This window comes from Crocuta crocuta, unplaced genomic scaffold, assembly GCF_008692635.1.
Source record: "Crocuta crocuta isolate KB4526 unplaced genomic scaffold, BGI_CrCroc_1.0 scaffold337, whole genome shotgun sequence".
NCBI classification, from domain to species: Eukaryota; Metazoa; Chordata; class Mammalia; order Carnivora; family Hyaenidae; genus Crocuta; species Crocuta crocuta.
This window is the reverse complement of record NW_027528873.1, coordinates 4,122,214-4,134,090: the sequence shown is the minus strand read 5'-3', so window position 1 is coordinate 4,134,090 and position 11,877 is coordinate 4,122,214. Positions and strand designations below refer to the sequence as shown.

General features: G+C 38.3%; 1 protein-coding gene across 2 annotated transcripts; it reads right to left on the bottom strand.

Annotated features, from left to right (window-relative positions):
• Nucleotides 1-2,831: 2,831 nt before the first annotated feature.
• On the bottom strand, nucleotides 2,832-9,161 carry RNF7 (ring finger protein 7). Of its 2 annotated transcripts, none has more exons than XM_077756712.1 (3): nucleotides 8,943-9,161; nucleotides 5,289-5,336; nucleotides 2,832-3,771 (listed from the first exon to the last, which is right to left on the bottom strand). In XM_077756712.1, exons 1-3 carry the CDS (start codon nucleotides 9,115-9,117, stop codon nucleotides 3,653-3,655), a joined length of 342 nt encoding a protein of 113 aa, XP_077612838.1. In that variant the 5' UTR covers nucleotides 9,118-9,161; the 3' UTR covers nucleotides 2,832-3,652. The 2 variants fall into 2 exon arrangements, with proteins under 2 accessions (XP_077612838.1, XP_077612839.1); XM_077756713.1 differs by having other exon boundaries at nucleotides 3,632-3,771; nucleotides 8,950-9,161.
• Between the last annotated feature and the right edge of the window lie 2,716 nt (nucleotides 9,162-11,877).

Genomic DNA, 11,877 nt, shown 5'->3' with positions numbered 1-11,877 from the left:
TCTCACACACACACACACACACACACACACACACACACACACACACACACCACACTCATACACGCATCAGCCTCCTTTATGTCTTCTGGTATAATTATGCCCAGGTATTTACACACTGAAATGCAAATGAATTAGAATATATTTTCCTTTTACTTGTATTTTACATTACAATTCAGTTATTTTCTATTTATATATTACAATTAAGTTATTATATACATTTTATTTATGTGTGGAGACATGAATTTCACTTCAGGATAGTAATGGCGACATATTTTATAAAAAGGAAAGGGTTTGATAGGGTAAGATTTACTGATTTAGATGTCACGTGTGATACAAGAATGAACCTTGCATAGACGGAAAATTAAATAGGTGAAGATGACCAACATGTTCCCAATACACTAGCAAAATAAAATTCAATGGAATTGAATCAAATGGAAAGAAAAGTGTGTTCAATGCCTAAATTTTGCTTTGGAACTCATAATTAAATGTCACAGTATGTCTTTCTGATGAAACAATATGTAACTAAACTTTCAGATGGCTATGCAGATGAGCTGATATCATGCCTGGATGGGTAGGATCAGTGCTGCTTTGTCCCAGCCCCTCCTCCTCTTCCACCCTCAGATGGTGACCCCAGAGGAGAAACAGAGCTTTGTTCGGCAGTGGGCCTGTGGTTCTGCTGTGTGGAAAATCTCATGACCCCCATCCCTCACGTTGCGTTTACGTTCTGTCATACTGACTAAAATAACTAGACATTCTTACTGTTTTTCTCTTCAGTGCAAAGCCAAATATTTGGTTCATATTTTATGGATATATCTTTTAAAAATGTCAAACAAAAGCTGCTAAAATAGCTCACTCTACAATCATAACCATTTGAGTGGTCAAACATATTTGTGTATTGTAATTAACTTTTTTAATCTCTTGTTATTTAATATGCATGTACTACATACTCAGGATCACGAAAGCAAAAGAAAATTCATTTCTAATGGACACATATACGTTTCAATAGACTTTACAAAATCAACCATATAAGCAAAGTTATTAAATATGACTTGGAAAAGCATCAATAACAGAACTTGAAAAAGGACACATGGACACACACACACCAAACTAAAAAGCCTAAATATAACTCAAAAGAAAAATTAAAATAAATGAAGTGTTGTCATTAATTTACAAAAAAGAAAAACAATCTGGATAAACCACAAAGATGGGAGCCCATACCCTTTCCAACTACTTCTCTAAGCTGAAACATGGTGCCCCTATTGATTCTTCAATAGAAAATCCCTGAAAAAATAAGCATATGTAGAAAGCATTGTGAAATATGGTTTGGGGCAGAAGTAGTGAAATAACTACATGTACGTAGGGTGACTTTCCCACTTCTCTCATTCCTCTTGGTCTGCACTTACATATTGCCCCTCATCTCTGCGGTTTCAGCAGGTGCTCACTGAAGACACACGTTCACCGTATGTAAACTTACATAAACCTCTTCAAAGTCTTTGCTGGTACTGTACTTAGAGCTCTCAGTCACAGTTTTCTGTAAAATATGATCATGTTAATCACATGGTTAAGTTTCCCTAAAAAAACAAAGTCATTTTTTTATTAACATGATGTTATGTATCAATTCAGTGTTTGTGTAGGTTTACATAAGACAAGCAAAATTCCATTTTGAAGGTGTGAAGTGTAAGGATCATAGATCCTTGAAAAGCAATCAGCTAGCACTTCATTCTAATGTTCAATTTTTTGTATATTGATATGTTGGGAAAGAAATTCTGGTATGCACATACTAAGAATTACGGAGACTTCAAATAAGTTGAAATGTGTGAGATGCTGAGTGATTAGATCTTGGGATTTAATCCATGTGTTTGGAGGACGTTGCTTAAAGTTTTCCTTATATTTCTTCCCCCACCCCCATCCTTTTCCTTTGCACAGATTTCATTAGGTAAAGAAATGTTCTATCCAGAGTAGTTCCAAGAACCTTTCACTGCCATGGAATTCCATGGAAGTGATAGTTTTACTCTTCCCAGAAGGACTTTAATCACCATTTACTGATATAGAGAAGTTATTAAGTAAATGGAGAAAAGATAAATCTCCTATGCTGAAGAATTCCATATAATGGAATACTCTACCCTCTGGAAGCAGAAGAACTCCCGCTCCGTAAGTGTTACCTGCACTCAGTGACTTTCTTCCAAAAAATGCAGTATGGAAAAAGGGAAAGAAGGGTAACTAGAGGAAAGAAGCCTGACACACAATCCAGCCAGTAATCTAGGTCAACATGAATGTCAATAAATCATGTTGATAGTATCACAATATTACAGGATAAAAAGGTGCTTTAGTTACCCCCATATTGTAACTAATTTTTTCAGTAAACCGTGAAAAGAAATGCATAATAAAGTAAGTTTTCAGAGAAATCAGATTAATATGAAATAAGAAAGCCAATATGAAAGCCTATAAATTCTAGTTTTTAAATTATATTCTAAGATTATGTATCTGCATTACTTAGATATAAGAAGATTCATATTGACAAACTGAAGAAGCAAATGATAAAGATTTTAGTTTCCAAAATTCATACCTGTCGCCTTTATTAATGGAATCATTCAAAATAAACTTGTGGTCTATAAACTGTTACAAGATAACCTCTGTTAAATGTGAGTGAGTTTGATAACATTTAAGCATTTTCTCACACTTCTATGTTTCCAGGTAATAAATTTTAAATTTTATTATTACCAAATAAGAGTATATGAATATTTTTTCAAATTAAAGTATTCGCTTGACATATTAGTTTACTAACATGAAGTTAAAAGTTGTACATAAAACTATAATAATGACAATTCAAATGAAGTAAACAGAATAAACCATTTATTAAAACACTGTGTAATAAAATAAACATTCTGACCCAATGCTACAGTGGTAAACATTTTCTCATTAACATTCCACCTAAACAGTTAAATTACAACATAATCTGACCAGAACAAACACTTCTGTTCTTTACCATTCAATGTTTGGACAGCGAGGTGAATGCAGATTTAGGTTTTCTTGATGAGCCAAAGATAGAGGATAATAGCCTAAAAGACCATCGCAATTCCATATGTCTGAAGGTTAAATTTTATTTACCCTGTTCACTGGTCCACACTTAAAATTTTCATTATATCATACAGAGATTTCATGAATCACCCCCTCCCAGCCAAAAATAAATATTAGGAACAAATTAAGGATAAGAGTTGGGGGTTTTAAACTGCACTTTATTTATTTCTGTAACATTGTCTTTTTTTTTTTTAACTGATCAACTATAAGCATGCAACAAGTTCTCTTCTGAATGGAAGTGCTTCCACAACCCCTTGGATACCAATAAGTAAATTATAAAGTCATTCAATTTGTAGCTCTCTCCTCCTTTAAAGCACTTCTAAGCAGTGTGTGTGATACATACCACAGAGGTAGGAAAGACCATCTTTAATAAATTATCTTCTTAATTGTACAGAATTTCTGAAAATAAAACTAACAAAATGCTAAACCATGCCTTTGAGGAGTACCAAAGGACCACAAAGCCATCTCCTTCTATTTGAAGAATTAGTTCCCTGGAGAGTTCTGGCCTTTGTAGGGCACTTGATAACATGATCCACCAGGGCTCCATACAAATGCACTAAGAAAGCCTCCACTTTCATTTGCCGATTCTTTGGACCACCCAATCCTGCTGGCAGAGAGGACAGCGATTGTTCTGTTTCACCCACAGGGACATGCAGCAGTTGTGGAAGGAATGATTACATTCTCCCCAGACCACTAAAAGGAGGAAAAAAAAAAGAATATTTGACATTACATATTTTAATTTGAATTATCAAACTCAAAATTATAGGCTATTTTATATTATGAAGAATCATGACTCATAATCTTGAATAAAGATGGCTAATTAGTCAACATTTTTTCTATCTATAAAGTAACAACTTACCTGTGAAAAACACACTTAAGAAGTGAGATGAGGCGCTGGGATTGGGGGACTTTCCATCATTGTTTAGAATCTGTGAGTGAGGTGGTGGCCCCCAGTCCCTACACAGCTCCACATGCTGTCTTCCTGAAGTTAGGAGATTAAAGGACTTGAGCCTTCCTTAGATCCCAGACCTTCTCAGTCATACAGTGACCTTGGAGACCTTTTGATCTTTTTTTTATTGAAAAATATCCTCCTGAATTTTATTTACCAAGATACTGAGTTTTCAGTTCATAGTAGTTTGTTATAAATAGATGACATACTTCTAAACATTATCAGCTGTACATCTACTCAGTTATTTTCTAGAAGTGTTGATGTCATCCATAAGCAGTGCAATTCTTCATGTGACAAACACATGAACCTTGCAAAGAGCTGGCTGGAAAGAGAAGACCTTCTGTGATCGAAGAAAGGTGGCCTAAACCTCACAATTCCCAAGTTAAATATTTCTTAAACCAAGGGCAGTCACCCATTATCTGAAATGCAATTTCTAATGTGAGCTTTATTTGTCCCTTGCTTGACCTATATGATAACAGAACAATGAAAGACAATGGATAAAAAAAAAAAACCCAAAACTTCTTATGAAAATTGGTTATAGGGTATAGAAGCAAGAAATCAGTCTGTTTCAGGAAGAAGAAACAGGATTTGATAAATGCTGAATAAATCATTATTAAAAAGCTATATGTAAACCACACAAACACAAAGTACAAAGTTAACTTTTCATTTTCAGGAAAGCTTTTATAAATAGCAATCTACAAGTGAGGACTTCAAGAACTAGGACATGAAAACCTTTTGAATTGCTTAAAATATTTATCCTACGACAATTTTTCTAGTCCCAGATTATTAGCAAAATTCAATAGATTTCCATACAAACTATATTATAAAAGAGAGTACTTAGAATTTTTTTCTACATTAGTTGAAAAGTTAAATACTATATAATAACAGTACTGAAAACTGCAATGCTTTATTAAAATAAAACCCTACCAAATGTGACCTATAACACAGTTATAATTTAAATGATGCTTTGGTAATTCCTTATAATTTTCGTAACAGAAAAGAATTATTTCTTCTTTATCAAATATTTACTATGCCCATATATAAATCAATTCTTCTTAATTACAGGCCAAAAAAAAAAAGAACTTGTAGATTAATTCCATTAAGGTCTTTTGAAAACTAACACATTTTATATTAATAATAGATCACTGCTTTACAGTTTATTTTTGTGTATTGATAAAGTCAATCTTAATCGCAAATTCAAACATCCCCACTGAGAGAAAACCTTCAGTTGAAAAAGCAAGAGAATGAAATTACAACATACCAACACAATCCTCTTGTTTGTTTTCAGCTTGACATCTAAGACAGGCATCTAAAAGTAAACAAATAGCAATTCTCATTCTGATGCTCAGAATGCAATTTCTAAAACCCAGACACTTCAAAGTCAAATAAAAGCCCAAAGGGTTAGAGATGGAGATAAAAGACTCATACTATTAATTTCTCATCTGAACATAACTGTTTAAAGATGAATAAAGTGCAAGGCACTCTACTCATTTACTTATAACCAGGAGCAATTTCACAAGGGTTACCAACCCTCTATTTTCACAAGCTCTGATGAAAAGATGTCCCCGAGGTGAATTCAAACACTAGAGAAAAATATGCCACACTTCATTATACCTGAAGTTCTTATATGCTCCCTAGGCATGCTCACATAGATCAACCTTGGGGGTAGTTTATTTTCAAGACACCTTTTAAAGTAAGCCACACATATAAACTGGTATTTGCCTATATACACATAAAGAAACTCTAGAGGAATAACCAAGTAACTAAAAATAAAGTCTACCTAAGAGGAGATGGAATGGGAAGGAGTTTTCACTGTATAGTTTCTTAAAATTTTGAATGTGACTGTATGATCTATATAAAAATTAATTTTTAAAGAACCTCTTGTAAATACTAGGTTCTCTCTCTTTTTAAAAAAAATTCTCCCTTTAAAATATATCTGAGTCCAAAACATTTATCCAACAATGACAATGTATTTTAATAATTTACTTAGGAGAACATTTTAGGAATGGGAACCTAAAATGGGAACCTAATTTTCACAATTTAATCCAGACTGCTATTTGCCTGATGAAGGAGGTAATATAGAATATTTTACGGACGAATGAAGTAGATTCACTGACAAGCTGGAAGAGGAGTCCAAGATGGGTAAAAGGAAGTTCAAACCGACAACAACAAATAAATAGTTTTTAACATAAATTAGAGAAAAAGAATTCTGTAAAAATAGATACACAGTGGAGCTGAAGTCTGCTCCTTTTCTTAACACTGGATTATGCTCAGGCATTTGTTTGCTCCTCTCTGCATGCTCTTACCCTAAAAAAACACACCACCCTGGCCACTTCGGTGTGGATTAAAAACAACCACTGCCTCCTGAGGCTTTCTTCAATCCCACAATTACTGAGTATCTACTCTGTATATGGAGTTATGCACCGGGGACACAAAAATGACCAAGTCTGGGTCCCTGGCTGGTCTCACCAGGAAATGGGGAGGTACTCAGGCAAGCAACTAAATATCATAAAGATCATGATATAACGGTGAAAACATGGCTCTGGTTCTATATAATCACAGAATTATAGTCTGTGTACCCAACTACCTCTTTCACAAATTAGGAAAACAAGACACCAGAAGGTATGTCGAATGTCCAAGTTAACAGAAATAGCCATGAAGGGTTACTCCGGCACTTGAAAACTCAGCAGTACCAGCAAACCTAGTTTCCTCTTCTTCAACACTTGCTCACTGTGCCATCTGCTCCTTTCAGAATGAAGGGAGAAGAGTGGAAACCAGAGAGTGTTAACCGAATCAGAATGGGCTGACAGGCAGATCTTGGATCAGGAAATCATAATAAATCATTTAGGTGTATGGGAGGAATTTGAAATATTAAGGAAAAATTAAGGAATTAAGTGGGCTCTTTTACAGAATCTAGAAATCTCTGGATTATGACTCTGACTGACATTTGACTTAGAATCATTATCAAAAACCAACCTAAATCTATAAAAATTCCTAAAGTTTTAAGTAAAAGAAAAAAATTCTTTTCACGATATTCCTAAAGTCTAAAACAAAACATTTCTAAGGAGTACAATAACAGTAACTCCTTTTAGAATGATGCTAACTAGGGTTAGGCTTGGGAAGTCTGAAAAACAAACTTCCTTCTGCTGTCACCTGACCACTAAATGGATTTTAACACCTCGTAAAGAAAATACAAAGGTCTAGTCCAGAATACGTTCCTGAACTCAAAGTACAGCTGTTATAAATCTGCAAAATTAATCCACAGTTGCAGAATACTTGCTGTAATTAGAAAGCTAATCTGAATGTGAAACATTTATAGCCCATACTTTGACTTACTCCAAATATCTCAGTAAAGTTTATGGGTTGCAAGATTTCAACCATTACTTTGAATTCTGCATTTCTACCTACAAATCTAAACTTTTTCTCTGGGGAGAAATATAAAACACACTTTCGGGAACATTCTTCATTTTAAACTAAAGGGCATTTAGGGGATAAAATTTTTAGCAAAGCTTGTCTTGCAAAAGAAGAAAAGATTAAATTGCTTGGATAAAAGTTAACAATGCTACCCAAACTGGAAATTATGATTCTAGCTCTTAAGTAAGAGGTGGGGTAAAGGGGCTGTACTGCAGGCCAATAAACTAGGTACTTTCAAGACCTAATATGCAAAATAAGTGGATCGTGTCTGAAATCAAGTTCTTTCAGAAGTAAAAAGTAAAAAATATCTGAATCCCTTCGTTGTAAATCCTCTTTGAAGCAAGTCCTCACGAATAAAAAAACAAAAGTGTCTAAAGAGTGTAAATTGAGAAATCTCTTGATTCTGGTAGGCTCAAATTCCATCCCTTGAGAGAGAAATTCTGTTTATTTTCTCCAATTCTCTGATTTTTCAGAGCAAGTTTTCAAACTTATAGAACCTGTTTTTTTTTCCACCGACCCCCAAGAAACATTAAGATTCTCTCAGTAGTTTCAAATGCTCTATTTAAAACCATAACTGGCATTCAGAAGAGCATCTCTTTTCCAAGGTGGTCTGAGATCTTAAAGCAGAAAGCATATAAAATATAAAAGGATGAAGCTGTTCTGAAAAGTTTTATTCGAAAGTCCAGTAGTTTTATTCGAAGTATCATAGAAGCAAGTTCAGACTTATTTGTACAACAGGGCTCTCCACAAAGGCCTGACTCAGAGCAGGGCAGGATTCTCTTCAGGAAATGGAATCCTATGACAGGGAGGGGCCAGAAAAAGTTCTATGTTTCTGAATAAAGGGCTTACATTCTTCAATCCCCATGAACCTTAAATATTCTTGAACCACACTGCATCCCCTTCAAGCCAGGCGAATGCCGTCTGACCCATCCTGAAATATCCAGACTTAAAAGCCCGCAGAACACCAGTAGCTATTTCAGAAATGCAACGGCTAGGAACATTTTCTTCCTTTCGCCTCTCAAGAGCGAACTACGGGTGTCGTTTCTGTGGAGAATGACTCCAGAGCATCACTTTGGCGCGTGATCACAACCATTAAAGTGCCCTACTTATTCAAGGCCTTTACCCTGACCCCTCTGCGGTTTACTTTTTAGAGATGGAGCTGGCCACACAAACCCAAGTGGTTTCTTCCCAGCTGCCATTAAACCATCCAGTTTTATTTCCTTGGCCACACCCATCACTACCTGAAATTACCTTGTTTAATCCTTCAGCTCACTCACTGCCCGTTTCTATCCCTAGAATACCAGCTCCGGGCGCTGGGCGCCTGCTGAACCCCAGGCGGCGGCAGCAGCGGCCCTCTGGGCCCGCAGCAGCACCCGTGATTCCCGGCTCCCCGCCCCCACTCCTCGGGACAGGGGTCTGTCCCAGCCTTCGTCCGTCCTCCACGCCCAGAATCCGCCCGCGAAGGCCGTAGCTCGGCCCGGGCCTCGCGTGCAGCGCTTACCCATCACCTGGACCCTGCAGATGGCGCATGTATCGCACTCCACGTCCCAGCTCCACATGGCCACCGCGTTCCACTTCTTGAGAGAGAACATTTTGTCGCTTCCTGACTTGGAGCCTGCGCTCCCGGAGTGAGAAGACAGGGCGCAGGGCTCCTCGCCGTCTTCCACGTCGGCCATGGCGGCGGCGCGGAGCCGGCAGCGGAGACGTTAAGTCGGGGGAGGCNGGCCCAGTGACGTCACCTTACGCTAGCGCCCTGGCGCACTTCTCCCTGCACCTCAGCTCGCTGGGGCAGCCGAGAGGGTTTAGGGCCTCCGGGGAGTTTCCGGTGTGAAGCCCGGGCTCTGTGCTGTTGCAGTGTTGCTCTCCCGTGCTCCGGAGCACGCTGCGCAGGAACCTTGCTGTGTGACGTCACGAAAATTACCACTCTCACAAATTCTCTTGTTAATATAACCGTTTGTCTCGGCTCCCTCAACCCCCTGCCGACTTCCGACCCCCGAGCCCCGCTACACGTAAACTTCTTCAGAGCTGGGACCAAGCCTTTTATCACCGCTTTGTTCGCGGTATCTTAACTTCTGGCCTCAGGTCTTCTGAGAAACCTGGGTCAGTGGTTCTCAAACTTTTTGGGCTCAGGACCCCGTTATACTTAAAAATTATTAGGACTTTAAAGAGGCTTTATGTAAGATGCATGTATTTGCTTTTTAATAACTTTTAATTGAAAGGAATATTTAAATGTATCCATTTAAAAGTAACAGTAATAAACTTACAAGTTATTATTAAAGCGATGGTGTCATAGACACAGTAGCTTCTGGAAAACTCGACTGTACACTCATAAAGAGTGAAAAGAGGGAACTAGCTCTGACTGCTGTTACGCAAACGGTTTTGACCCATTGGTCCCCGAAAAGGATGCCAAGAACCCTGGCATCCATGCTCTGAAAACCTCCGATCTAGTTTGCCCTCCTCCTTTTAATAAGGTCCAGAAAAGTGAGTAACTTAAGGAGTACACTGCTCTTGTGTGAAGGTGACAGTTACGAAACCTGAGTCCTTCTACTTTTAGCCTGGGGTCATGTTCTTCTGTTTTCTCAAGCAAAACAGACAACATCTTCATTTAAAAGATAAGAAAGCTGAGGTAGTGAACGTCTGAGATGCCTGATCACCACCACCACCTAGTGGTGGACAGCTGTTTCGTCAGGTTTCGGATTCAGAGCCTCCCCATCTCCTCTTAATGGGCCTTTGAACATCTCCTGGTCTCCTGATACCAGACCTCGTGCATGGATGGGAGCTAACCAAACTCAAGGAGTTTGGCAGAGGACACAAGGATGCATAAATATGTAAAAATGGAAATATGGACACAGGGTCACATTTGGCTAGATGCTATGTGTGCTGCTTGTTGAGTGGAATGTGAAGTGCTGTGAAGGACAGAGATATTGCTGAGGACTGACGCCGTGAGGAAAAGCCTCATGGAAGAGGTCAAGTTTGAACTGGGGGGAGATGGGATGCCTTCCAGACCAGGAAATGAGTGAAGAAAGCACCACTCTCCAAGCTGTCAACCAGAGCAGAGCAGTAGAAGTGGTGGCAGATGTTAATCTGACCACGCTAGCTTTATGAGCCAGATAAAAATGCCTGTAAACAAACCCAGATGAGCCATACAAAGCACATGTTCTGTTCGTATTAAACGGCCACACATCAGACTAGAGATGGCTCTAAATGCCAGACATCTAACAGAGGAGGAAGAAGGGAACCAGACGAGAATAAAATGCACTCACCTCGTGGGAACCGGGCAGTTTGAAAGAGAAGAGAGCCGCGCAGTTGAAAGGATGAAAGCTCAAGGACGCTCTTTCTTCCCCACACTCTTAGATCTCTGAACCTGGACAGAACCTCCCCTACCTGCTCCGGCTGGATTGCTCTCCTCACTGAGGGAAAACGTACTCATCTTTGTGTCTTCACTGACTGCTCTTTGCCAACATAGATTCATATACTTCCGGGAAATCACAGCACTTACTCTACTCTTGACACTGGGTCACACAGCAACCAAAAAGGGCTGTTACTGATGTTTACCAAACAATTTCAAGTGTTTGTTTTTTTTAAGTTTATTTATGTATTTTGAGAGAGGTGGGGGGGAGGGGGAGAGAGAGAGAGAGAGAGAGAGAGAGAGAGAGAGAGAGAGAATCCCAAGCAGCTCCACACTGTCAGTGCAGAGCTCCTGTGGGCACAGAGCCTTCTTGGGATTCTCTCTCTCCCTCTCTCTGCTCTTCCCCTGCTCACATGTGTGCATGGTAACACACTCTCTCTCAAATAAATATTAACAAATAATAAGATGAAATTTAAATTGACAGCTCATAAATGATAAAAATGTTAAAAAAGTAAAATGAGTCTACAGTGAAGAAAAGCAAGTACTGTTAATCGACTCTCCAGAAATTCCTATACATGTACAAACAGATACATAATACAACTCATTTAAAAATTTTTAATTGTGATAAAATACACACAATGACGTTTATCACTATTTTGTATAGAGTTCCAGTAGTATTAAGTACATTTACATTGTTATGCAACCACTCTCCAGAACTCTTCCATCTTCCAAAATGGAAACTATGCTCATCAACAACTTTCTATCTGCCCTTCTTCCCCCAGGAACCAGCATTTTACTTTGTTTCTGAGTTTGATTATCCTAGGTCCCTCATATAAGTGGAACCATACAGTATTTGTCTTTTTGTGATTGTTTTATTTCACTTGGCATAGTGTCTTCAAGTTTCATCCATGTGGTAGCATGTGTCAGCATTTTCTTCCTTTTTATTTATTTATTTTTTAAAAGTTTATTTATTTCTGAGAGAGAGACAAGAGTACAAGCAGGGGGAGGGACAGAGAGAAAGGGAGACACAGAATCCAAAGCAGGCTCCAGGCTCTGGGATGTCAGCACAGAGCCCGATGCGGGGCTC

Bases quoted from the DNA above. Each gene is read 5' to 3' on its own strand.
- RNF7 (XM_077756712.1), bottom strand. From the start codon at position 9,117: ATGGCCGACGTGGAAGACGGCGAGGAGCCCTGCGCCCTGTCTTCTCAC. The intron at 5,337-8,942 runs GTAAGCGCTGCA...GTTTACTTTTAG, and splicing joins CTGCAGGGTCCAGGTGATGG to ATGCCTGTCTTAGATGTCAA. The intron at 3,772-5,288 runs GTATGTTGTAAT...TCCTCCTTTTAG, and splicing joins CAAACAAGAGGATTGTGTTG to TGGTCTGGGGAGAATGTAAT.